Below are 27,201 nucleotides of genomic sequence, written 5' to 3' on the forward strand. Positions count from 1 at the left end.
TGGTCACATCTGAGCCCTTAAAATCCTTACTCTCCATCAACAGAGACTGAGTGCTGAGCCCAAAAATGTGATAAAGGGAACAGACACTTTAAAAAAAATACAAACTACAATTACAAACAAAGAAATGCATCAGCTATTTAAACATTTAAATATTTAAAGGTGTACTCTGTTACCTTCTTGCTTTGACCTTGGGGGAAAAAATCACTTAAACCTTTAGAGGATAATTTTCATCATCTGTAAAATAGGCATTATAATTATTTCTGTTAAAGTTATTTTTTGCTGCACGTGGTGGCTCATGCCTGTAATCCCAGCACTTTGGGGGACCGAGGCGGATGGATCAGTTGAGGTAAGGAGTTCGAGACCAGCCTGGCCAATATGGTGAAACCCCATCTCCACTAAAGATACAAAAAATTAGCCAGGCGTGGTGATGGGCGACTGTCATCCCAGCTGCTCGGGAGGCTGAGGCAGGAGAATCGCTTGACCCCAGGAGGCAGAGGTTGCAGTGAACTGAGATGGTGCCAATGCAATCCAGCCTGGGTGATAGGGTGAGACTCTCTTAAAAAAAAAAAATTATTTTTCTCAGCAAGGGGCTCTTACTGTTAGTAGAGATACCTCAGTTCTGCTTAGAGCTGAGCCCAGAGGGATTCTGGCCAAGTCGGGGTGCACGCTTTTAACAGCATTCACTTATTCAAACAACACATTCAACATTTACTACGTGCTTAGCAAAGCAACGTATTTCCTTCCATGAAGAGCTGACAATCTTGCTGGGGAATCACATGTATGAAATAGTTAAAATATCAATAAAAGGTACGTATTAAATGCTATGGGAATTCAGGGGATCATTACAGGGTGGAGCAATCAGGGAAGGCTTCCTGAAAGGGTTCATATTGGGGATTCATAATGAACTATAGTACATTTATACAACAAGAGTTTACAGACCACTTAACTGCCACGATGTGAGGATACAGCAACGAACAATTCAGTCCTCGCTGTCCTACAGCCGATAATTTTAGTGGGGAGAGGTGGACAGCAAATAATAAATCAGGCAGTAATGAGTGCTATATTTAAAAGTAAAAGAGGGTAAGGGGATAGAGATGTGGGTATGGGCAACAAGAAAAGACCAAAGTAAAGAGAGTAAGGGATGTGTCAGAGAGGGAGATTTTGATGGCTGGGAGAGGTTCTAACTGGGCCTAAGTAGGGACCTCAGAAAAATATGGACACGTCCTAGTCCTTTCCCGCATATTCAAAGCATTGAGACATTCTTGGGGGTATCAGAAAAAATAATGGTAATTTCCTACATCAGCTCATTCCACCCAGAGGGAAGAGAAACGGAGTCCTAGCATCTGAAGAACCCACACCTCCTCTCCTACCTTGATGGATAATTGATGAACCTGTCGCGTTTCCACCCCTCCCACCCCCCCCCCCCCCCCCCCCCCCCCCGTCCACTTCCCCAGAAGTCCCTTCCGGAAGCCCAGGACCGCAATCCTCCGGTTTCAGCTTTTGCCCTTAGCGGAACCCGCCTTCACTTCCGCTATAGCGTCACATCCCCTCTACCCGGTCGCTGGGCAGAAGCTACTTCCGCCCCGAGTTACCGTAACTTCTGCCCTGAATATCTCGCAGCGCTAGCGGCGCCGGATGTGTTCCAGCCACTCCCGGAAGTGACTCGGCTTTTGCACGCCCCTCTTTCTCCATTAGCGCCCCCCCTACATTGCTATTTCCCTCCCTCCCCCCTTTTCGTTTCCGGCGCTCCCGCCTTCTCTCCGCAGAGCTCTTCTCTGAGCCTGTTGGGGGGAGGGAGGGAGGGGGGCGTGGAGGAATTGGGGTTCGCGGGAGCACGAGCTGCAGCACCACTTCCGGGTGAGTGCAAGGGGAGGGCGGCGGGGAGGGGGGGCCATCCACTGCCTCGCGCCCCCGCCCTGCGGGTGTCTTGCGCGCGTTCCCTGCGTGTGAGTGTGTGGGTCTGTCTCGCGCCAGAAGTGCGTGCCCGCGCGCTGCGCCTCGCGCTTTCTCCCCTCCCTCGCCCCCTCCTGGTCCTCCCACCCCACTCGTCTCCCTCCTTTCCCAGCAAACGCCGCCCCTCCCGCGCTCTGGCTCAGGCTCTGGCGCCGCCGCAGCCGTCGCCGCCGGGTGAGTCTCGCGCCGCTGCAGCCGGCGCGCGCCAAGCTCCCTGCTCCTCCCCCTCCCCTTTTCCCTGGGCGGGCGGGGAAGGGGGGGGTCCACGATGTGACTGTGTGTGTGTGTGTGTGTGTGTGTGTGTGTGTGTGTGTGTGTCCCCGTCCCGGAACCGGAAGTGGTTGTGGAGGAGCGGGCGATGGGGAGGAATGGGGGGGTTTAGGGGGCGGGTGCCTGTCTGGTGGGTGGCAGAGTTCAGCTCCCTGGAGGGGAAGGAGGGACGTCCTAAGGAAGGGTCTTTGAGAAGGGGGTAGGGGACGACATCAGGAGAAGGCTCCCAGGAACTGTCTCAGGGGAGCGAAGGTTTTGGGGGACAGCTGGGGTCTCCAGTAGATAGACCACGGTGCAGGCTCAGGGAGGTACTTCTTGGCACAAGGCCTTGGGTAGGCAGGGGGCGAAGTCCTCGAAGAAGTGGGGGAAGGCTAGAGGAAGTGACTGGGCCTGAACTGGCACTGTGCCTGACACAAGGGCTTGTGCATCCCCCAGCCCTCAGCTTTGCCTTCTGAAGCCACTCCTCTGGGGCAGAGACCCTCCTCCTCCTCCATCTCTTCTGTTCTCTGACCCCTGGTTACCTGTGGCCTGGGAACGAACGAGGACCAGTCTCTGAGCCTAGGAGTGGAATCCACACGCTGGTGATAAGAGTTCGTTTTAGTTTCTGGGAATTGGATTTATTTCCCTCGTATCCACATAGGGGGTTGCACTACACTCCTGTTATTATATCCACCCATCTTTGGATTGCTGGTTGGGGGGTCTGCCTGCCTTCCAGACTGACTGCTGACAAATAATTCCTGAGGTTCTCCACAGTTCTGTGTTGGCTGCACCCTGCCTGGCCCCTGTAACCTAGACAATTTGTTTACAGAAAGTTCAGGCGCCCTGGAAAGGAGGAGGAATAAGACGGCAGGAGGAAGAGAGAGAGAGGGTAAGATAATTTTTGGGTTAATGGCTTTTCTGGTTTTGGGGGAGAAGGGGTCACAACCAAATGGGGCGTGTGTGTGTGTTTCACAATGTGATGGAATACTTAATAGCAATTGTAATGCTGAGGTTTGTTGTGGGAGAAAAATCAGCTTTCTTCTATTATCTTTTGAGGGTCCCCAGGAATTTTTTGTGTAAACAGTTGGTACTGTACCCTATCACTTTCCATTCCCACTAATGCTCATCAGGAATGAAATGTGAAATTCTCCGGTGAAGCCACTGAATAGTGTTTCCTTGTGTCCAAAGGAGAGATTTGTATTCTGCTTTGGGACACAAAGACCCTAAGTGCCAATATAGTCCTTATGGAATTGCTTTCCTGTGTTTGGAACAAGCAGGGCTGAGTTTAGAATGGAGTTCCTATCACCAATACTTCAGTGGAGTGTTAGAAGTGGGTCTGTGGAGTGATTAGAATCTGTGACACAGGATTATTTGAGTTTGGTGTGGCAAGGTGAAATTTTCAGGGAAAAAAAAAAGAACAAAAAACCAAAAAAACTGCTTCATGGGTAGTTTGGAGTGAAGTGGATAAAACTGTTTGAAGTAGACTCCAGAAGTAGGTCTGGAAGAGTTTTGGGTAGCCTGAAAATGGCAGTGAGTGAACCTGAAGAGTTTGAGTTTGGAGCTTATGATCCCAGAGGTATCTTTTAAAAACCAGTTCCAGGTTGATTTGTAAAATGCCCTGTGGGTTTCTGAGCCAAGTTGTTGATTAAATATTGGGTACATATCTCTTCTCCAGTCTTATTTATTTTGACCTCACATTCCCCAGATCCATCATTTATAGTGGAACAGACAGGGCAAGGAGAACCACAGTGCTGTCCCTCCCACAGAATGCAGGGTGTAGTGGTCCAGTGGTGCCCAGGGTAGAAGCTGTTGGTCCAGGTTGCCAGCTGTGTGGTGGTAGCAGTCCTGTTGAGTCTGTGCATGGTGTCATGGTGTGTCCCAGTAACATTGGGGTGCATTTGTTCTGAGTTACTGGTTACGAACTCAGTTTGTGGATAGTAAAGAGTTTATGGATAGTAGCAGGAAAGCCTCACACATCCTACTGGGATGGCCCTTCTTGAATGTCTTTACAACCTGAGAGAAAGAGATTTTGTTTCCTTATTGAGAAAAAAAAAAACAAACTTTCTCTGTGTTTCTTCATTTCAAGTCTTGAGCTAAGGTAACTTTTTGCAGTTGTATGGTTTTGGAATGGTTTCTTAATAGTGTCTAAGTTCTTTCTGTAGTTGAATTCAAGTTGATTTTTTTTTCCATCTTGTTGATGTTACTTGTAGGTGATTACTAAAGTGGAGGCTATAGATTTGTTACTTTTGGGTAGATCCTTTGTAATTATGTAGTCCTCATGTAATTTTCACTAATTGGCACTAATAGTCCTCATCTTGTGAAAGTATTTCTGTAACTCTTCCTTTCAGAAGCACTTGAGGTATTTAATTCTTTCTCTTTTTTGTGCTGCCTTTATCAAAACCATCACCATATGCCTTACAAACTTCTTTATAAAGGCCTCATCCTCTTCCATTCTCCATCCTAATAGAAACCTCGTGAAATGGTTAATTCTTCCACTTAAATAGTTAAGAGTCATCCACTGATATAGGACCTAGAATTAGAATTCACAAGTCTTGGCTGGTCACGGTGGCTTATGCCTGTAATCCCAGCACTTTGGGAGGCTGAGGAGACTGAGTCACCTGAGGTCAGGAGTTCGAGACCAGCCTGGCCAACATGACAAAATCCCATCTCTACTAGAAATACAAAAATTAGCCAGGTGTGTTGGCAAGCGCCTGTAATCCCAGCTACTCGGGAGACTGAGGCAGGAGAATTGCTTGAACCTAGGAGGTGGAGGTTGCAGTGAGCTGAGATCGTGCCACTGCACTCCAGCCTGGGCAACAAAGTGAGACTCCATCTCAAAAAAAAAAAAGAAAAATGAATTCACAAGTCTTGATTCCCAAGGCCATTCTCTAGCTACTGAAGTTGATGAATGTATTTCATGGTTTTCTAAGAGTTCGTTGTGTTAAGGGAATGCTATTTTCTTGGGAAAAGAAAGTCATGCTTTATTTGAAAAAACAACAGTAAAAAACAAGTAGTGGGTTCTGGGAAAGAGATGGTGGTCTTCTCTGTATCTGCCAAAAACACCTGCTGGAAGCCATGTCATCTTTATCCCTGGCTGGTTGGTAGCATTATGGAAGGATGTGGTCAGACAGACAAAGCTCTGGTCCGAGAGTTCAAGTCCTGCTGTGTTTCATGACTGTTATTAATACTTGATAATGTCTCTCTTCTGTATCTCCTGAGGGCTTCTGAGATTTCTTTTGAGATTGGAGAAGGAATATGCAGTTCTTGTGTCTCTGAAGAGAAAATTATCCTCCAACTTATAGTAAACCTCCCTTCTTTTTTTTTTTTTTTTTTTGAGACGGAGTCTCGCTCTGTCACCCAGGCTGGAGTGCAGTGGCGCAATCTCGGCTCACTGCAAGCTCCGCCTCCCGGGTTCACGCCATTCTCCTGCCTCAGCCTCCCGAGTAGCTGGGACTACAGGTGCCCACCACCACACCCCGCTAATTTTTTATATTTTTAGTAGAGACGGGGTTTCACAGTCTTAGCCAGGATGGTCTCGATCTCCTGACCTCGTGATCTGCCCACCTCAACCTCCCAAAGTGCTGGGGTGCTGGGATTACAGGCATGAGTCACCGTGCCTGGCCTTTTTTTTTTTTTGAGACTGAGTCTCGCTCTCGCCCAGGCTGCAGTGCAATGGTGTGATCTCTGCTTGCTGCAACCCCTCCTCCTCCCAGGTTCAGGCAATTTGCCTGTCTCAGCCTCCTGAGTAGCTGGGATTACAGGCGCACGCCACCACACCCGGCTAATTTTTTGTATTTTAGTAGAGACAGGATTTCATCGTGTTGCCCAGGCTGGTCTTGAACTCCTAAGCTCAGGCAGTCCAGCCACCTTGGCCTCCCAAAGTGCTAGGATTACAGACATGAGCCACCTCGCCTAGCAGTAAACGTCCCTTTTTATTAACAGAACAGTTGAGGCTTGGTGCAATAGTAAAATTGATAGGAGGACCCGGATTTTCAACCTGCCAGCATTTTTCTTTCCACCAGTTATATCTTTCCTTCTCTTTTGTTTTTTTTTTTTATTCTCTTTTTCTTTTTTTCTTCTTTTTTTGTGAGACAGGGTCTCACTCTGTTGGCCAGACTGGAGTGCAATGCATGATAATGGCTTACTGCAGCCTCGACCTCCTGGGCTCAAGTTATTCTTCTGCCTCAGCCTCCCAAGTAGCTGGGATTACAGGTGTGAGCCACCATGCCCAGCTGCTTTTTAAATTTTTTGTAGATACAAGGTTTCCCTATTTTGCCCAGACTGTTCTTGAATTCCTGGGCTCAAGTGATCCTCCTACTTTGGCCTCCCAAAGTGCTTTCTTTTTTTTTCTTTTTTTTTTTTTTGTTGTTGTTGTTGTTGTTGAGACGGAGTCTCGCTCTGTCGCCCAGGCTGGAGTGCAGTGGCCGGATCTCAGCTCACTGCAAGCTCCGCCTCCCGGGTTTACGCCATTCTCCTGCCTCAGCCTCCGGAGTAGCTGAGACTACAGGCGCCCGCCACCTCGCCCGGCTAGTTTTTTTTTTGTATTTTTAGTAGAGACGGGGTTTCACCGTGTTAGCCAGGATGGTCTCGATCTGCTGACCTCGTGATCCGCCCGTCTTGGCCTCCCAAAGTGCTGGGATTACAGGCTTGAGCCACCGCGCCCGGCCCCGAAGTGCTTTCTTTAAATATATTGGCGTAATCATGAAAACTGGCACTCTCTGTGTAGACATGAGTTTTCTGTGTAACATCAGTGGGCTTCTTTGGGTGATAAGAATGTTGATATGTGCCTGCTTGGATGTTGGGATGGATTGGAGAAATTTCTTCCACAAAAGATAAAGTGGCAAACAGACAGTAAGCAGGTCTGGCACCAGAGCGCCCTGTTACACAACTGTAGTGGGCGCCATTTACATTGTATTCTGGCAATAGTTTTGATTCTTAGCTCTCCATTGATCTCATTTCAGGAGTACAGAGATGATTAAGTCAGACTCATCAGTGGCACAGTGGCATAGCATTTCTCAGGTGTCATTTTGCTGGTAAAGGTGGCTTCTAGTTGGATGAGCAGTACTCTCTGTTGTCCCCCTTTTGGACTGACCTGTGTCTCAGAAGCCCGTAACACATATGTATTGTCTTGTCTTGTCCTTGGACCAGCTGTGGTTCTCTTAAGCACCAAAGCAGAGCAATCAACTAGGTATCCAAGGAAGTGGAGGGGCTTTTTATTTATTTTCCTTTGTAACGTCTGGCCTCTTTATTCAGGCTCTGTCATCTTAAAAAAAGTTATCTTGGTAGCTAAGTCAGGTTTCACAAAATAGGGAATATGACCTTGAACCGCATATCATTTTGCTCTTATCAGAAACTTCAATTTTGAAAACATGTGTTGAGAACTAGCTGGAAAATACATAGTTCATTCCTGGAAATATTCTAAATTTTATTTCCTGAATCAAGCCGTAACATCAGAAAGTGTATACTACAGTTGTGTGATTTTGGTTCCTTGTAGAACCCCTTTCCTTAACTTGCACTTTGGTGCCTGGATTCACATTCCTGCTTTGCTATTTACTGTTGGACTCTGTGCCTCCAGTTTCCTCATTTCAAATGGGAATTACAGTACCTACCTCATTGTTGCAGGGACTAAATGATGTAATAGTTGTAAAGTGCTTAGAACGCTGCCTTGAACACAGTAAGTGCTTAATAAGTTTTAATGATAATGATAGTGGTGATATTGTCCACCACTTTTTTTTTTTTTTTTTTCTTTTTGAGACAGAGTCTTGTTCTGTTGCCCAGACTGGAGTGCAGTGAGTGGTGTGATCTTGGCTCACTGCAACTTCCACCTCCCAGGTTCAAGCTATTCTCCTGTCTCAGACTTCTGAGTAGCTGGGACTGCAGGCATCTGCCACCATGCCTGGCTAATATTTGTACTTTCAATAGAGGCAAGGTTTCACCATGTTGGCCAGACTGGTCTTGAACTCCTGACCTCGTGATCCACCCGCCTTGGCCTCCCAAAGTGCTGGGATTACAGGCATGAGTCACCGTGCTGAGCCGCCTCCTTCCTACGTTTTCACATCCATAGTGCATTTACTTCCTTCGTTCTTTTTTTTTTTTCCTTTGAGACAGGTTCTTGATCTGTCACCCAGGCTGGACTGTGGTGGTGCAATCTCGACTTGCTGCACTCAGGTGATTCTCCTGCCTCAGCCTCCCAAGTAGCTGAGACTACAGGTGCCCGCCACCACACCTTGTGTATTTTTATTAGAGATGGGGTTTTGCCATGTTAGCCAGGCTAGTCTTGAACTCCTGAGCTCAAGTGACCCACCCACCTTACTCTCCCGAAGTGTTAGTATTACAGGCACAAGCCACCACCCCCAGCCAACTTCCTTGATTCTTTGGGGAAAATTATACATTGGCCCTTTGTTTCTTTTATTCTCCCTCTTAATTATTATTTTTGATCTTTTTTTTTTTTTTTTTTTTTTGAGACAGAGTCTTGCTCTGTTGCCCAGGCTACAGTGCAGTGGTGAGATCTCAGCTTGCTGCAACCTCCACCTCCCAGGTTCAAGCAAGTCTCCTGCCTCAGCCTCCTGAGTAGCTGGGATTACAGATGTGTGTCACCATGCCTGGCTAATTTTTGTATTTTTGGTAGAGATGGGGTTTCATCATGTTGGCCAGGTTCATCATGTTGGCCAGGCTGGTCTCAAAGTCCTGACCTCAAGTGATCCACCCGCCTTGACCTCCCAAAGTGCTGGAATTACAGGCATGAGCCACCGCACCCATTCTCTCTGTTCTAATTCTCTACTTCATTCCCACCATTTATCACCACTCTTACTTCTTGTCTGTTTCATTTCCCTCCACTAGAAGGTTAGACATGGATTGTGGATAAGACTTGAACTCCTAGCATTGTCTGCAAAATCTATATATGTAGTCTACTGTTGTTCAATTCATTAAATATGTAATTGTGTCTTGGGTGATAAAGTCGTATGTTGGGGATATTTATAAGATACAGATGTAAAAGATGTGATTGCTGCTTCCCAAAAAGTTTGGCAAGATTGGATTCTCTTAAACTATGATCTGATTGTTGTCTTGATTCTGTTGGCTGAAGATAACCTGAGACCCCCATCTTTGTTTTGTTGTTTGTTTTTGAGACAGGGTTTCTCTCTGTTTCCCATGCTGGAGTGCAGTGGCTCAATCTCTGCTGACTGCAGCCTCTGCTTCTCGGGCTTAAATGATTCTCCTGCCTTAGCCTCCCAAGTAGCTGAGATTACATGCACCCGCCACCATGCCTGGCTAATGTTTGTATTTTTTGTAGAGATAGGGTTTCACCATGTTGCCCATGCGGGTGGACTCAAGCAATCTGTCCACCTCAGCCTTCCAAAGTGCTGGGATTACAGACGTGAGCCACCGCAACTTGCATTTTTTTGTTTGTTTGTTTGTTTTTTGAGACAGAGTCTCGCTCTGTCACCCAGGCTGGAGTGCAGTGGCCGGATCTCAGCTCACTGCAAGCTCCGCCTCCCGGGTTTACGCCATTCTCTTGCCTCAGCCTCCCGAGTAGCTGGGACTACAGGCACCCGCCACCTCGCCCGACTAGTTTTTTGTATTTTTTAGCAGAGACGGGGTTTCACCGTATTAGCCAGGATGGTCTCCATCTCCTGACCTTGTGATCCGCATGTCTCGGCCTCCCAAAGTGCTGGGAATACAGGCTTGAGCCACCGCGCCCGGCCAACTTGCGTGTTTTTTAGGAGATGGGGTGTTGCTCTGTTACCCAGGTTGGAGTACGGTAGTGTGTTCGTAGCTCACTGCAGTCTTGAACGCCTGGGCTCAAGCAGTTTTCCCACTTCAGCCTTCTAAATACCTAGGATTATGGGTATACACGACCACACCCACCTCCTTTTTTTTTTTTTTTTTTTTTCCAATTTTTTTTTAGAGACGGTCTCAAATATATTGCTCAGGCTGGTCTCAAACTCCAGACCTCAAGTGATCCTCCTGCCTAGGCCTCCCAAAGTGTTGGGATTACAAGCATGAGCCACCACACCCAGCTATAAGACCCTTTTATAAAGCTATGGCTGGAAGGACCAAGTTAGTACCTGTATCAGAGACTGATTCATTTATTGTGTTTTATAACTCAGAAAACAGAATTGATGTATATTTGATTTTTGGTCCTTATTAATAGTGAGCCTATTTATGTGAAACTGTTGTAGTCACAGATTTGGTACATTACACCCTTGCTACTTTTTAAAAAGGCTGAAATTAAATTCAGTTTTTCCCTTTATAGATTTTATGAAAATTGAGGGTGTTGTTTAATAGAACAAAAAAAGTGATGTTTTTTTTTTGTTTGTTTGTTTTTTTTTTTTTTTTTTTTTTTTTTTTTGAGACGGAGTCTCGCTGTCGCCCAGGCTGGAGTGCAGTGGCCAGATCTCAGCTCACTGCAAGCTCCGCCTCCTGGGTTCACGCTATTCTCCTGCCTCAGCCTCCCGAGTAGCTGGGACTACAGGCGCCCAACCACCTCGCCCGGCTAGTTTTTTTTGTATTTTTTTAGTAGAGACGGGGTTTCACCGTGTTAGCCAGGATGGTCTCGATCTCCTGACCTCGTGATCCGCCCGTCTCGGCCTCCCAAAGTGCTGGGATTACAGGCTTGAGCCACCGCGCCCGGCCAGAAAGTGATGTTTTCTATAAAAGAATAAGGAACAGAGTTATGTTAGAGTGATTTTCAGCTTCAGCACCTTTGTTGAAGATCCTTCCCTGTTTCCTTAGTATTTAAAACTGAGTTTCTGTGTCCAGCCTGTCCTTTAGCTCTCAGTATCTCTAGTGTCTGCCTCCAGTGTATCCTCAGTGGGTCTAACTTGCCTGTCACGGGTCTTCCCCACCTGAACCTTGGTTGTGCTTTGCTCAGAGTAGCAGCCTGGTAATACTGTTTATTTTTTGTTGTTGTTCCTCATTTCTCCATTTCACCAGTCTCACACTCTCCTCTTCTTTGCCTTTTGTGGGGCTCTGTCTTTGCTGGTTCAGGATTTTGGGAAGCTACTCTTGACCAACATACTGCCAGTTAAACCTTGGTAGGAGAAGTGATCAGAATGTGAAACCGGGTGGTGGGATGCCTGTGTTCTGTACCCACCTGTTGCTTGTTGGCATGATTCTGAGGGGTTACTTTTCTTGCTGTTTATTTCTCACAAAGGTTTCTTTTCCTTTTTTTTTCTTTTTTTTTTTTTGAGATGGCGTTTCACTCGTTGCCCAGGCAATGGCGCAGTCTTGGCTCACTGCAACCTCTGCCTCCCGGGTTCAAGCAATTCTCTTGCCTTAGCCTCCTGAGTAGCTGGGATTACAGGCACACGCCACCATGCCTGGCTAATTTTTTGTACTTTTAGTAGAGATAGGGTTTCGCAATGTTGGCCAGGCTGGTCTCGAACTCCTGACCTCAGGGGAATTGGCCCGCCTTGGCCTCCCAAAGTGCTAGGATTATAGGCGTTAGTCACTGCACCTGGCCGGAAGCATAGTTTTTGAGAAATATAAAGCAGGAGTCTAGCACTCTTGCTATATGGTATAGTGAGTGTTACTAAAAAAATTTTGACTTGAGAATGGTGAAGCGTGAAAAAAATACAAAGCCAATAGAATGTCTATTCAAGTATAGTCAAATTTAAATATAAAAAACAACACAAAATTAATTTTTGAAATGTGTTTTTGTTAAAATATTTAACCCAATTCACTCCTAGAACTTCAGTTTCACATTAGGAATTGAGGTTAGTAAACTGAAGAATATTAGTGAGATTTATGTATTTTATATTTTATGCATATATAATTTACAACAATAAAACACAAAGCTTTTAATTGTGTAGTTTGGTGAGTTTTGACCAAAATATACACTGTATTTACAAAACAGGCCCACTGTTATGCCTGTTCTGAAACGCTTTGGAAACCTGGGATACTGCTAGTGCCAGAACACTTTTAAAACTAGTAATGCCTTAATTCTCACTGCTCAGCACACCATGTGTGGTACCCAATGTAGCACCATGGATGTTCTTAGACCTTGGTGGGATTGGTGGGGTGTGATCTTGATAGTAGGTGGTACTCAAAATATGCTTTGATTCTGATTTTTTTTTGAAATGGGGTTTCGCTCTTGTTCCCCAGGCTGGAGTGCAGTGGCGCGGTCTCAGCTCACTGAAACCTCCGCCTCCCAGTTCAAGCGATTCTCCTGCCTCAGCCTCCCAAATAACTGGGATCACAGGCATGTGCCATCACACCCAGCTAATTTTTTATTTTTAGTAGAAATGGGGTTTCACCAGGTTGGTCAGCCTGGTCTTGAACTCCTGACATCAAATGATCCACCTACCTCAGCCTCCCAGAGTGCTGGGATTACAGGTGTGAGCCACCACACCCAGTCTTCATTTTTTAATTTTCTTAGTCGTTTTATGTTCTGGCCTGGAACCTTTTCAAACCACATAGAACTGTAGACGTATTGGTTGGAACTCTTGAAAAAAATTTTTGTTTTTTTTTTTTTTTTTGAGACAGAGCCTTACTCTGTCGCCCAGGCTGGAGTGCAGTGGCGCGATCTCGGCTCACTGCAAGCTCCGCCTCGCAGGTTCACACTATTCTCCTGCCTCAGCCTCCCGAGTAGCTGGGACTACAGGCGCCCGCCACCACGCCTGGCTAATTTTTTGTATTTTTAGTAGAGACGGGGTTTCACCGTGTTTGCCAGGATGGTCTCAATCTTCTGACCTCGTGATCTGCTTGCCTCAGCCTCCCAGAGTGCTGGGATTACAGGTGTGAGCCACCGCGCCTGGCCGGAACTCTTGAAATTTTTATTGGCTGGGTACAGTGGTTCATGCCTGTAATCCCAGCACTTTGGGAGGCCAAGATGGGCTGATCCCTTGAGCCTAGGAGTTCAAGACCACCCTGGGCAACATGGAAAAACCCTGTCACTACTTTAAAAAAAAAAAGAAAAAAAGAAAAGAAATTAGTCCGGCATAGTGGTACACGGCCTGTAGTCCCAACTCCCTGGGAGGCTGAGCCCGGGAGATTGAGGCTGGAGTGAGCTATGATTGTGCCCCTACAGTGTAGCCTAGGTGACAGAGTAAGAACCTGTCTCAAAAACAGAAAAAATAAAACAAAATTTTTATTTTAAGGAGTATAGTTTTAAAGAATAAGAGAAAGGAATAATGATAGGTACTAGTACCTGGCCGTTTTCAAGTCAGTCAGTGATTTGTTTTCTGTGACCTTAGGTACATCATCGCCCCTCTCATGACCTCAGTTTCTTTTTGCCAGCAAAGGAAAGTAATACCAGTTTTTCTTTAGGGGGCATGAATAACATTGTGTGAGTAAATGCGATACGTGTAAGTTCTTTCGCGGTCATTAAGTAGGATAGCCTCTGTTGGATGGGGATACAGTGACAAGTGGCTCTGACCAAAGGACTAATGTGCTAGACACTAAGGTCTTGACTGCCAGTCCCCAACCATGTGATCAGGTGCCAGAGGAGACCAGGGACCTTTCAGTTCCCCTTCTCCATTGCTTAGCTTTTTCAGAGTAATTCCTGAATGTGATGTGTTCTCTCATTTTTTCTTCAGGTAGAATGGAAGAATCTCACTTCAATTCTAACCCATACTTCTGGCCTTCTATCCCCACAGTCTCAGGTCAGGTAAGTGGTGTTGCTTTCTTGCTCTCCCCAACTCTCAGTAGCAAGTTCTGTTACTGTGGAGACTGAAGGTGCACCACATGCTGTTTTACTTCGTCCCCCACCGCTGAGAATTATCTAGTGTTTCTGCCTTGGCTTCTCTCTAGAAGGCCAAAGGTATGAAGTACTCATCCTTGATCCCTAAGGCGGACAGACACTGAAATGTGCTCACGAGCAAGCAGAATCAGCCTCTCAGTCTGAAGAGGGTGCTCCCTTCCCCTTCCTTTTCTCTTAGATTGAGAACACAATGTTCATCAACAAGATGAAGGATCAACTGTTGCCAGAGAAGGGCTGTGGTCTGGCTCCACCTCACTACCCCACCTTGCTGACAGTGCCTGCCTCAGTGTCCCTGCCCTCGGGCATCAGTATGGACACAGAGTCCAAGTCAGACCAGCTGACCCCACACAGCCAAGCATCCGTTACCCAGAATATCACGGTGGTCCCTGTGCCGTCTACAGGACTGATGACTGCTGGTGAGCAACTCTGCTCTTGTCCAATCTGAGGTGTTGATCCTCCATGATCAGTACCCCAGGCTGGGGGGCTCCACGGACATGGGGAGTGGGATATGTGTTTGATTACTCAATCACATTTTTATTAAGTGCCTACTGTGTGCCTAGCAATGTGCTAGGCATTGTGGGGGATACAAAGAAGTAGAAGATGCGGTCCCTGCCTTTGAGGAGGTGACATTCTTTCCTTCTCTGAATCAAGGAGTCTCCTGTTCTCAGAGGTGGAGAAGAGAAGGGAGTCAATCAAGGGGTAAATCTCACTGTTACCAGGGGGGTGGGGACAAGGGTTAGGAGACCATTATTTTTCTACAGGGTTTGGGGTTTCCTATGTATTCTGGGTTGGGTCGGCGGGGGGGGTGAGGGGTTAATTAGACAATGATGTGGGGGAAATGAAATAGGATTAGGATCAGAACTGAACAACGTGACGCCATCTCCTTTTTCTCCCAATCCTAGGTCCGGGTTTGGTAATCACGTCCCCCTCAGGCTCTCTTGTGACCACAGCATCATCAGCTCAGACCTTCCCCATTTCGGCTCCCATGATTGTCTCAGCTCTTCCCCCTGGCTCACAAGCCCTGCAGGTTGTCCCTGACCTCTCCAAGAAGGTAGCATCGACCCTAACCGAGGAAGGAGGTGGAGGTGGTGGTGGAGGTGGCAGTGTGGCTCCTAAGCCGCCCCGGGGCCGGAAGAAGAAGCGGATGCTGGAATCAGGGCTGCCTGAGATGAATGACCCTTATGTCCTCTCCCCTGAGGACGATGATGACCATCAGAAAGACGGCAAGACCTACAGGTAAGACTCAGAGCCAGGGGCAGGATGAGGCGAGGATGCCTAGCTTGGTGATTCTCCCTGTACCCTCATTGTGTTCTGCCCCAGTCAGGTGCTACACTCTGACAGCTTCCCAGCTCTGAGCCACTTGCATGTCAGGTGTCCCATCATAGGATAGGAGGCAGAGCTGCTAGCATCTTGTTAGGATGCAGAGACCCATTTCACTCTTTCCTTTTCTTAACCCTTGTTTTGGGGGTCGTTAACACTGACTTATTTTTTAGTAACAAAGTAGAATCTCTCTCTTGTAATGCGGCTTTATGCTGGGTTTGAGACTCTTGTCTGTAGCTCCTTTTTGCTTTCTACATATTCCATTCCTATTTTTCTAAGAAACTTTTCTGGTAAGCACCTAACCTATGTGCCATTCACCAGTTCCTGGGTCATATTTGAACACTGAACCTGCCTCACCCTGCATGGTTGGGATGATGGGAGGGGCTTTCATAAGAAGGTAGGAGGAATAGGATGCCTCCCCCTTTGGAGTATATACTTATAGAATGACTTTGCTCGCTTTCTGATTTATGAAAGTCATTTTGATTCTCCACTTCCTCTAAGTTTGCCTTTACCAAAAAGCATTATATGCATATTTGCATGTGATACTATACAAAAATAATTACGTAAATAAACTCCCTGCCCTTTGAAAGTTGAACATCTTTTAATTCCTTTGAGAACTGTCACGTGCCCTAGTGGGTTTGGGGAGTTTGGTAGCACTGTATAGAGTGGGATAACTACTGTCACAGCTTTGATATAGACGGGCAGATATGCATGGCTGGGAGTCTGGGTCTGTCCTCAGTTCCTTAGTGTACCCAGATGGGCAATGTTGTTCCCATTTTAGGAGCGAAGGGAACTGCGGCACAGGAAATGGACAGAGCCTTGGGCTCATGGATTCAGTTCCCGGCTCCACCACGAATTTGCTGTGTGACCCTGGGCAAGTCCTTTTCCCCTCTCTGGGCCTCAGTTTCCTCATCTGTAAAATGGGGATAATTCTGTTTATGCCTCCCATTTGTTGGGAGTATATATCAGATAAGATTTGAAATGTTGGGAACTTCAAAAGAAAGTTAAGAAATAGTTACTAAGCATTTATTCTTATTTGTGTTGTATAGTTCTACTGTGGAGAGTAGCCTACAGAGTGTTTAAATCGCTCTTTATAAGTGAAAATGAGAGGAGTGTTGCTATGCAGAATTGAGCACTGCAGAATTCCAGCTCATAATCCAAAAGTTCATTGCAGCTTTATTATTACAGGTGTACCCCACTTTATACAATTAAAGTGTTCCTGGAAAATGTTTCCATCATATCATATTATAAAGGTACCTGACAAGTTTGATTCATTTAAAGGCATTCTTTTATATATCAGTTCATAAAATTAAAATCCCTTTTAAGTTATCGTATAGAAATCTGGATTCTTATGTGTTTGTTTAAAGTGAGGCCATTGTGACATGGAGATATATCTATATACAATTTGTAGAAGTAGTGGAAGGATCCTTTAACATCCTGTAGAGAGAGCACTCCTAATGGATCCAGGGTCCTCTCATTCTGCCCTTTCTTCACTGGGACCCACATTAAAGCTATCTCTGGACTTTCCAAACTGTGTATATTAAAAGAAATGTGAATATGCAGTTGGAAGAAAGCCTCATAGGACTTTCCACACATTCAGTATTTTTGAAATTCCTGAATGACCCTCCACCCAGGTGACTACAAAGAACTCTGAAATTGAAGGGAGACTTACTGTATCCTAGGTAAACAGAATTTCTTCAGAAACTCAGAACTCTTGACGTTCCAAAGAATTTTTTTTTTTTTGAGACGGAGTCTCACTCTGTTGCCCAGGCTGGAGTGCCGTGGCACAATCTCAACTCACTGTAACTTCCACCACCCGGGTTCAAGTGATTCTTGTGCCTCAGCCTCCCAAGTAGCTGGGACTACAGGCTCGCCACCATGCCCAGCTAATTCTTTTGTATTTTTAGTAGAAACAGGGTTTCACCATGTTGGCCAGGCTGGTCTCAAACTCCTGACCTCAGGTGATCCGCCTGCCTTGGCCTCCCAAAGTGCTGGGATTACAGGCATGAGCCACTGTGCCCAGCAAAAGAAATCTTTTTAATCACAATGCATTTCTATTTTGATGCATGTGTGGGTCAGCCATATCCATTTCAGTGGTCAGTAGCATTTGACTGGGTATTGAGGGAATTTGGTTCTGTTACTCTGGGCAAGTCAACATATCTCCCACTCTTCATTCCCATATATAAAATGGGAAGATCAACCATGCCTTCATCTTATCTTGTAGAAATGTTTTGAGGCAAAGTTAGAATATCTGAAATTGTTTTGAGCATTTTAGGAAGCACGGATGATAATTCAAAGTGGCCATTGTAATTGTTATAATCAAGGCCATTGCATTGTATGCTTCCGAGTGCCCCGTTCTCATTGTGCTGGATGTGAATGGTGCCCTTGGAGGAATGCCCCCAGTGATATGGATGCTGGCTTTTCTCTCCTCTGCTGAGTGCCACAACTCTCCAAAATTAAATTTCTTTCCAACCACCCAGCACCTTGCATTAGAGGACTCTCTTATTTGACTTCATAGGATTTTCAAGTTGGAAATAGTTTAATGATCTCCTTGGTCAGTCCCTTCCTGGCAGATGATTCAATCTCTGCTTGAATACCTCTGGTGTTAGGAATCTTAAAGTAGGCTGGCATCATGGCTTTGTAGTGAATAACTGCCCTTTGTGCAAATTACTTACTTTGTGAGTCTTTGTGTTCCTTTCTGTAAAACATGGGTAAGACTTGCCAGGTTGTGAGGAGTAGAAACTGTGTGTCTGAAGTGCCTAACCTAGTGCCTGGCACTGTCAGGCCTAACAACAAATGGCAACTATTATCATTGTGCCCATCCTCATTATTATACCTAGTGTCTTCTGAGATTGTTCATTCCCTTGCCAGCACATTATAAATGAATTTAAGTTTTGCAAGTTCTCTTATTGGAAACTTTAAGTGGGTTATTATTATTTTTTTAAATTAACCTTAATGTTAAGGGCAGAGTTGTTTATTGAACACCCTCACACACAAATTGATGAGATTTTATTTGGGTTAAAATAAATATGTTTTACCTGTCTGAGAAATTGTAGCATCAAGGGAAATCAGTTTGCAACTTTAGTACAGTTGCCCTTCAAGTGACAGTGTGTCCAGCTTCTGACCTCAGTCTTAGTGAAATATTTAAAATATTTACTAGCATGAGCTCGTCCATCAGCACTAAGGCTTAAGATGAATGCAGTTTTATTACTGGAGAATACTTGGCTTACCTTTGACTGTCCTAGGTGTTTGCTGGCCCTTCTGGGGGCAAAAATTTATTTCTGCATTTTACACACCAGAAAATTGAGGTCTATTAATGAGCAAGTTTGTAACTGAACCCTGAGTAGAAGCCAGGCATCCCGATTCCCACTGGCTGTGTCCTTTGGGTTATGCTCACTATAAACAGAGCCTCCTCGTCTCCTGCAATGATTGGGCATCTCAGACAACTGCCAGGGATCAATAATCTGGTAACTAAAAAATTCTCCTGAGGTGAAAAAAGTACAGAAATCATCACCCCACACCATCTGAAGCCTCTCTTAAGAAGATAAGTTAGGGAGAACCCAAAGAAGAGGGACTTGTACTAATTGCCTGGCTTCCAGGCCATTGCCTTTTCTACTAGCTCCCATTTTATTGGTGAATTGCTTACGAAAATGAAAGATAGCTCTTGCTCAGTAAAGTTTGAATAGTCGTGGCTTAACTTGCTCAGAGGCCTCCTTATTTGATATTTGGTGGACAATACCAGAGTGGAAAGGATTGCCAAGTTGGGATGAGTGAAAGTATGATCAGGTGCTACTGATGTCAACCCAGAGTGCTGACACTGGCTGCATGTGCTAGGGAAGAGGAAAGGTTTAGCTTGGAAGATAGGTGTTTTGTAAACATTTTTCTCCCAAATGCTTGATGGATGGCACCTTCCCCTAGCAGCTACTTTGGTCATTGCAAAAGTGGTTTTCACTTGATTGTCAAGGGGCTCTGGGCAAGGGGTGGGTAGATGATGGATGAAACGTCAGATAAGAGGGTGGAGAGCAGACATACATGGTTTGAAAAAGCCCCTCCAAATAATTCTGATACTTCCTCACCCCCATCCCTCTAGGAATCACTGCCAAAAAAGAAGTAGGGGACAATCTGAGGGAAGAAAATTATCTGTGGAGGCAGGAGAGGATCTAGTTGTTCCTCGTTATCATCTAGGGGTCTTGAGGAATACAGACACATGTACTTCATACATAGGAACGTTAGAGAAAGGAATTCCTTAAATGTTTGAAATCAAGCTGTAGGCAGAAGGAAAACAAGTTAACTGATATTCCTGGCCCATTGAAATTTGCATCTGCCCGGAGTTCATACTGTTACTCTGTTTTATCTTTTTGAAATACATTTTTGCACATCGAGGCAGTCCAGTCATTCAGCAAACATTTATTGAATATTTATAATGTGCTGGGCACCATGTTAGATGCTTAGGCCATGAAGATGAATACATAGAGCTCTACTCTCAGGTTGGAGTAGGAGAGAGCTCAGATAGGTGGGCTTCTCTCGGAAGTAGAGGGGAGGGTTCAGCCTCTCCTTCTTGATGGGAAGGGTTCTAACCATTGCCCTCACTTGGCTCAGGTGCCGGATGTGCTCACTGACATTCTACTCCAAGTCGGAGATGCAGATCCACTCCAAGTCACACACCGAGACCAAGCCCCACAAGTGCCCACATTGCTCCAAGACCTTCGCCAACAGCTCCTACCTGGCCCAGCACATCCGTATACACTCAGGGGCTAAGCCCTACAGTTGTAACTTCTGTGAGAAATCCTTCCGCCAGCTCTCCCACCTTCAGCAGCACACCCGGTAAGGCTGCTCTTGGTTTACCCCACCACCTGGCTGTGAACCCTAAGGCCATGTTACCTGCACCTACTCGTCCACATGTATTTTTTTTCCCCTTTCACCTTTGCCCATTGGTAGCCTCAACCTCCTATTACTGTCTGTGGAAATTGTATATCCTAGCTATTTGGGGGGCCTTGAAAATTGTGGTCTCCAATTCCAAAGTCTGGAACAATTTTTGTGGTTTCTCTCTGTGTCTGTGTTTGGAAATCTTCTGCAGAGCAGGCCTGCTTTTACTATATGCTTCAGTTCAGAGCCAAGGTGTGCATTCAACTTCAGGTCCATGGGGAACAGGCGGTATTGGTCTTTGTTCAAATTACAATTTGGAAGCAGGGTATCTGTGGTGAGTGTGTTAAGCTTAGGAAAAAGCGGAGGGTTGATGAGATTGACTACTTTAAGGTTACCAGGAGCCATGGGTTGCAGCTCTTCATCATCTCACTGCCATTCTAGCCACCGACTTACGATCAGCAACAACCTAGATCTGGGTGTCCTCTTCATTTGCCTATCCAGGCTGGAGTGCTTTTGGGAGGAGGGAGGAAGGGGGTGCTCTCATCCGTCAAGCAACATCATTTCACCCAGCAGAGAGCTGAGCCCCTGGTGTCGAACTGCTTCCTCCTCCCCCCTTCCCTCCTCTCCTCTCCGGCAGGATCCACTCCAAGATGCACACGGAGACCATCAAGCCCCACAAGTGCCCGCACTGCTCCAAGACCTTCGCCAACACCTCCTACCTGGCCCAGCACCTCCGTATCCACTCGGGGGCCAAGCCCTACAACTGTTCCTACTGCCAGAAGGCCTTCCGCCAGCTCTCCCACCTCCAGCAGCACACACGGTAAGGGAGAGTGGCGGGCTACTGACCCCGCCCCGCTGGCATGCCCTCCCCACCCCCGCCCCGGACACACACAACAACCCGCATGCGGGGGGCGGGGGAGAGACCTGGCTGGAGGAGAGACCTGGCTGGCATCTGGGAGAAGGAAGACCAAACACCATTGGAGATTCAAGTGGACACACAGCGAGCCTCTCTGGGGCAAGAGCGACATCGGGGAGCTGCAGTGACTGTATGATATTCAGTGGTCCATGGGAGACAGACACATACCCGGAGTGGAAACAACTGTTCTCTGATTTTCCTCCCTGAAAATACTCATGTACCCGTCTTGCAAGATTTGCCCCTTGATGCCAAAACAGAGTCATTTGAGTGGAGAAGACCGTACCTGTAGCCCTTAGGGCATCAATTATGAACAGGAGATAAAATCAGACATTAGCTGGACACCAGCCTGGTGACACCCACAGCAACAAGCAAGGCTCCGAGGGATGCCAAGAGTAGAGAACAAAAGAAAACATGTACTAAATGTTCAGAGAGAATCAGCAAACAGAAAATGAAAAACCTCATGCTTCGTAAAGATGCCCAGTGTTTTTATCCCGTGAATCTGGAGTGACTAGGAATAAGTGAACCTGCCAAATAGAAGAGATGATGATCTCCTTCGGTGCTATCTCAAGTTGAACTGGAGTCCAGACTTACAGGCCATAGACCATCTCACCCGGCTTCTTGTGGATGTGATGATCTCAAAGTGATCGGGCATCTTGCTTTGAGAAGAGGAGGAATCAGGCTTTCTTCACAAAGAAGAGACGTGTCCTGTGACGTTTTTGAGATTTTATACCAGAGGTCCAGAAAAGCACCTGGTCATAGAGATGGTTCTGAAGTTGCTGATGAGGAGCGGGTGTCACTGCACCCTTAAGTCCTTGGCTCATCTTAGCAGAGGGCCCTGTGGTGTTGGGGAAAGAGGTCACATTGGTACTAAACTAGGCATTTCCTGCCATTAGGGAGCTGGACTGCAAAAAGTACTTAGAAGTTTTCATGAGTTTCCATTAATATCACTACTACTATCCACAATCAGTGTAACTCTGCTTTTCTTTGATACCATAACATTCTCTGGAAGTGATGCTCAAGGCTGAGGGGACTGTTTCTGGCTATAAGGTGGGACCAAGGAAGATGCGTTGTTCTTTTCTTTTTCCTTGCCATTGTGTTTATCTTATGTTCTTGAATGTTCGTTAGGACAGTTACTATAGGAGCTGACTTGTATGCCACATTGTGGGCTGCCTGTCCCTTGGGTGCCAAGTCCTCGGTCTCTCCTCCCCCAGCAGAGAGGAGCCTCAGCTTGAGCTGAGTGATGCAGGCATTGACCAGAAGCAAAGCATTAGTACCTGATCCACATCAGGAAGGCTGGTGCCTCTTGGAGGCCCATCTGATGTGCCTCCTTAGGAGAGCAGGATTGAACTGGAGAAAACTTGTTGAGCCAGTTCCTAAGTGGTCTTGCTGACATTCTTTCCCTTTCTTCTCATCCTGTGCAGAATCCACACTGGTGATAGACCATACAAATGTGCACACCCAGGCTGTGAGAAAGCCTTCACACAACTCTCCAATCTGCAGGTAAATGTTCCACCCTCCACACAAACCTTGAGTCTGAGACTTGGGGCTATTTAAATAGTATAGTGGTTCTCAAATGTTTTCAGGACTCCTTTACACTCAAAAATTATCGAGGGACCCAAAGAGTTTTTGTTTATGTGGGTAATAGCTATCTACATAGAGGTTGTAAAACTGAAAAATCTGAAAAATGTTGATAATGGTAATCTGTTTAGAAAGAACAAAAACCCATGGTGTGTTAACATGAGTAACATATTCCAAGACCCTCCAGAAACAACTGAGTGAGAAGAATGGCATGATTATACATTTTTGCAGGTGTCTATTTTTCATTTTTGGGACAGGACCTTGCTCTGTCACCCAGGCTGAGTGCAGTGGTATGATCACGGCCCGCTGCAGCCTCAGCCTCCCGGTCTCAAGTGATCCTTTCACCTCAGCCTCCCAAGTAGCTGGGATTATAGGCATGCACCACCACACCTGGCTGGTTTTTTAATTTTTGTAGAGATGGGGTCTTGCTATCTTGCCTAGGTTGGTCTCGAACTCCTGGACACAGGCCATCCTCCCGCCTCAGCCTCCCCAAAGTGCTGGGATTGCAGGCATGAGTCATTGCACCTGGCACAGGGGTCTTTAATGTCTTAAGCTAGAAGATGAGTAGATTCTCATATCTGCTGCATCTGGCCTATTGTGTTATCACACATCATGTAACCTCTGTAAAGGTTACATGTAAAACATGGCAAAGTGAAGCCACTTGAAATTTGGAGGGAAGCAAGATTTCAGTTAGGTTTTTCATTTTGGGTGTGTGTGTGTGTGTGTGTGTGTGTGTGTGTGTGTGTTTGAGACAGAAGCTCGCTCTGTCACCTAGACTGGAGTGCAGTGATACGATCTCAGCTCACTGCAGCTTCCACTTCCCGGGTTCAAGAGAGAGAAAGGCAAACGTTGTCTTATTATTTTGAAAAGATTTGACTGGGCGCAGTGGCTCACACCTGTAATCTCAACACTTTGGGAGGCCGAGGCGGGCGGATCACCTGAGCTCAGGAGTTCAAGACCAGCCTGGCCAACACGGTGAAACTTCGTCTCTACTAAAAATACAAAAAAAAAAATTAGCCAGGCATGGTGGCATGTGCCTGTAGTCCCAGCTACTTGCAGGGTGAGGCAGGAGAATCGCTTGAACCCAGGAAGCAGAGGTTGCAGTGAGCCAAGATTGCACCACTGCACTCCAACCTGAATGACAAAGTGAGACTCCATCTAAAAAAAGAAAAAAGAGTTTTGATCCTGTGGGCCCCCTGCAAAGATCTTAGTGTTCCCTAAAGATCCCCGTGCCTCACTTTAAGAACTACTGGACTGGTGAGACGGGCATAAGCTGTCTTGGGATCCTGGTATGTGCTACATGAGGTATGCTTCCACCCTTAGCCTGTAGCTTCTCAAGTTTCATTTGAAACAATTTCTACTTTCTTCAGATGGAGAGAGAAGCTGGGAGGCCTGACACCTACCTTTTTTGCTTTCCATCAAGGTCAAGGGGGCAGGAGGGAAGAGGACAATGTATTCATTCTGGTTTCTCCCAATTTTCTCAGTCCCACAGACGGCAACACAACAAAGATAAACCCTTCAAGTGCCACAACTGTCATCGGGCGTACACGGATGCAGCCTCACTAGAGGTGCACCTGTCTACGCACACAGTGAAGCATGCCAAGGTGTACACCTGCACTATCTGCAGTCGGGCATACACATCAGTGAGTGCTCCGTTTCTTCTCTTTCCTTCCTGATAGTCCTCTAAGAGTCCAGTCCACTTCATCCCATTTTCTGGGTAGAGATCTGTTGCAGCGAATACCCTGCCTCCCTAGCTTCAACTTGGCAGAACAAGTAAATATTCAGAAATTAATTAGACCCATAGCCGAGGAATTTAGGGGATGCCTGATCCCCTAATCCTATAGAGACTGATAAACTGTAATTCTTCATTTTACTTAAACATAAGGCAAAATAAAGCCACATGAAATTTTGAGGGGAGCAAGATTTCAGTTAGGTATTCTCTTCTTTTTTTTTTTTGAGACAGTCTCGCCTTGTCACTCAGGCTGGAGTGCAGTGGTGTGATCTCGGCTCACTGCAACCTCCACCTCCTGGGTTCAAGCGATTCTCCTGCCTCAGCCTCCCGAGTAGCTGGGATTACAGGTGCATGTCACCACGCCCAGCAAATTTTTGTATTTTTAGTAGAGACGGGATTGGTTGCCCAGGCTGGTCTCAAACTCCTGACCTCAAGTGGTCCACCTGCCTCAGCCTCCCAAAGTGCTGGGATTACAGGCGTGAGCCACCACACCTGGCCCAGTTAGATATTTTCTATGAGACTCCAGAAGAGGTTGTAAAGTTGTTTCATTCAGGGGTCTTCGAAAAAAATAGCAGCTCATTCCTTTGCCAGTTGAATGTTCACTGACTTCTAAAGGTTCCCCTCTCTTTTTTTTCTCAGTAGTGAGCCACTGAAAGTGCTACTTGAGTTTTGCTCAGTCTTGGCTCCAGAAAACCATTATAAACCTTAACTCTAGCAGAATCAGAGCCTAGGGTGCTAGTTACAAGTAATCTCTTTTCCTTCTTCTTCATCCCTCAACTTCTTTTTACCATCTCCCTCAGGAAACATACCTTATGAAACATATGCGCAAACACAACCCTCCTGATCTTCAGCAACAAGTGCAGGCAGCAGCGGCGGCGGCAGCAGTGGCCCAGGCCCAGGCTCAGGCCCAGGCTCAAGCTCAAGCGCAAGCCCAGGCTCAGGCTCAGGCTCAGGCTCAGGCTCAGGCCCAGGCCCAGGCCCAGGCCTCCCAGGCATCACAGCAGCAGCAGCAGCAGCAGCAACAGCCACCACCACACTTCCAGTCTCCTGGGGCAGCCCCCCAGGGTGGGGGTGGTGGGGACAGCAACCCCAACCCTCCACCCCAGTGTTCCTTTGACCTGACCCCCTATAAGACAGCGGAGCATCATAAGGACATCTGCCTCACTGTCACCACCAGCACCATCCAGGTGGAGCACCTGGCCAGCTCTTAGAGATCCGTGCTGCCACCCACTGGGAAGAGGAAGAAGTAGTCCTGGTTTCTTCTTTCTCCAGCTCCTCTTGGTGGGAAAAGTCCTCTTCTTCCTTCACAGGCCTTGGCTCCATCTCCTTGGGCCTCAGGCACAGCTTTCCTTCACAGGATACCATCCTTTTTCTGAACTCTTCAAAAGGAACATCAGCCCTCCTGATTGCAAAGGAATACTGAGCTGATGGTGTTATCCAGCAGCCTCCCCTCCCAAGCAAAGCTTTTAAAATTGGGGGTTGGTGCTCAAGGGAAGGATTTGCTATGACCTCATAGAAACTTGTCCAGTGTGGTCACTTACCCTATCCTTACCCTCCTTATCCTCAAAGTTTGGGTTGATAGAAGACTAGAGGCTGGCCCTCCCAGATAACAGAGAAAAGGGAGCCCCAAATGCAACCAGCCTCTCGTTCTATTCTTGCCTGCAAAAGAACAGAGGTTTCTCAGTTGCCTCAGCCCCTGAGAGCCATTTCTTCCCCTACATCGTCTCACTTCCTGTTGACTGCTGGTAGAAGATTCGGGGTAGGGGATAGACCTCCTTTTATTTGAAGGGGGCAAGGGCTGAGATGTGGTCCCCAAGGGGCCAGAAATTCCCAAGTTGGTCACAGGTGGCTTAGAAGTGTGGGTTATGGTTTTAGGGATTTCCTTGAAGCCTCTCTCTTTCTCTGCCTACACAGACCCTATACTCTCAAGTCTCCCCAACCCACCCCCCAAGGAGCTGTGGGAGGCTTTGTGTTATCTGTGAAACTCCAAAACAGGGGTGTTGCGGAGAAGGGAGAGTTCAAGGCAAACACAAGGACTGGACTTAGCTCCCTAGGTGCCACGGTCAGATGCCGGACACGGATTTATATATAAATATATATATATAAATATATTATACCCACTCATCACGGCCATCTTTGTTGTAACCATTTCTGTGTTTATAAATGCATTATCTCTGAGAATTTTCATATTTGATGTTTTGTTTACTTTTGTCCTTTTTTTCCCTCTCCACCCCTGTCCTCCAGCCACAGCATTTTTTTTTGTCTTTTTTTTTTTTTTAATCATGGCAGATTTCAGAGAAAAGGAAATTAAAAAAAAAAAATCAGGAAACCAGTTGTTATAAAGCAATCTAAAAATGAAGAAAAAAAAAAAGAAAAAACCTTATGTACAAACCAAGGGGTGTTTTTAGAACATTGTATAGAAATAAATTCATGTAAAAGGATCAGAGGCAGTGGAGCTACTGATGTGAGCGAGCATGCGGAAAAGGCATTTGGGGAGATGTCCAAGAACAGGATTTATAAACTGATTAATAGCAGAGTGTGTGTGTGTGATGAACGAGTGCTTGTGTGATGATGTCCCATGTGTGCAGTTCTCCAGTCATGGAAGGGTACAGTTTCATGATGTCTCCAGTGAATCCTTGTTGATGAGGACTTCTACATACACATTCTGTCATGGGGATTGCATTTCCTAAATAGGTGAGAGCAAGACTTTGGTTATGTGTTAACCCAACAACTCAGCTCCCTATGGAAGAAAAATGGAAGCCTCTTGGAAGGATCCACACTCCTGCCTGAGTCTGGAAGAGGGACTTGCAGTTGGCAGTGTATCCATATGTATGTTTATTACCTTGTGGAAATCATAACCAGTTAAGGGGTGCAAGATTGGTTTAT

At 46.3% G+C, this 27,201-nt stretch overlaps 1 protein-coding gene across 20 annotated transcripts; it reads left to right on the forward strand.

The window, feature by feature from the left end:
- Positions 1-1,654: 1,654 nt before the first annotated feature.
- ZNF384 (zinc finger protein 384) lies at positions 1,655-26,754 on the forward strand. Of its 20 annotated transcripts, none has more exons than XM_030938821.1 (13): positions 1,709-1,857; positions 2,066-2,127; positions 2,659-3,091; positions 13,740-13,810; positions 14,082-14,319; positions 14,555-14,602; positions 14,806-15,139; positions 16,005-16,097; positions 19,823-20,047; positions 20,727-20,909; positions 22,427-22,505; positions 24,068-24,226; positions 25,116-26,754. In XM_030938821.1, exons 4-13 carry the CDS (start codon positions 13,745-13,747, stop codon positions 25,524-25,526), a joined length of 1,836 nt encoding a protein of 611 aa, XP_030794681.1. In that variant the 5' UTR covers positions 1,709-1,857; positions 2,066-2,127; positions 2,659-3,091; positions 13,740-13,744; the 3' UTR covers positions 25,527-26,754. The 20 variants fall into 20 exon arrangements, with proteins under 20 accessions (XP_030794685.1, XP_030794690.1, XP_030794688.1 ...); XM_030938823.1 differs by having other exon boundaries at positions 3,032-3,091; XM_030938822.1 differs by lacking the exon at positions 1,709-1,857 and having other exon boundaries at positions 1,879-2,127; positions 2,659-2,813; positions 3,032-3,091.
- Positions 26,755-27,201: the final 447 nt, after the last annotated feature.

This window comes from Rhinopithecus roxellana, chromosome 10 (genome assembly GCF_007565055.1).
Source record: "Rhinopithecus roxellana isolate Shanxi Qingling chromosome 10, ASM756505v1, whole genome shotgun sequence".
Taxonomy (NCBI): Eukaryota; Metazoa; Chordata; class Mammalia; order Primates; family Cercopithecidae; genus Rhinopithecus; species Rhinopithecus roxellana.

Coding starts and splice junctions, on each gene's coding strand:
- ZNF384 (XM_030938825.1), top strand. CDS start 13,745: ATGGAAGAATCTCACTTCAATTCTAACCCATACTTCTGGCCTTCTATC. Junction 14,603..14,805: donor AGAAGGGAGTCAATCAAGGG/GTAAATCTCACT, acceptor TCCCAATCCTAG/GTCCGGGTTTGGTAATCACG. Junction 20,048..20,726: donor CACCTTCAGCAGCACACCCG/GTAAGGCTGCTC, acceptor CCTCTCCGGCAG/GATCCACTCCAAGATGCACA.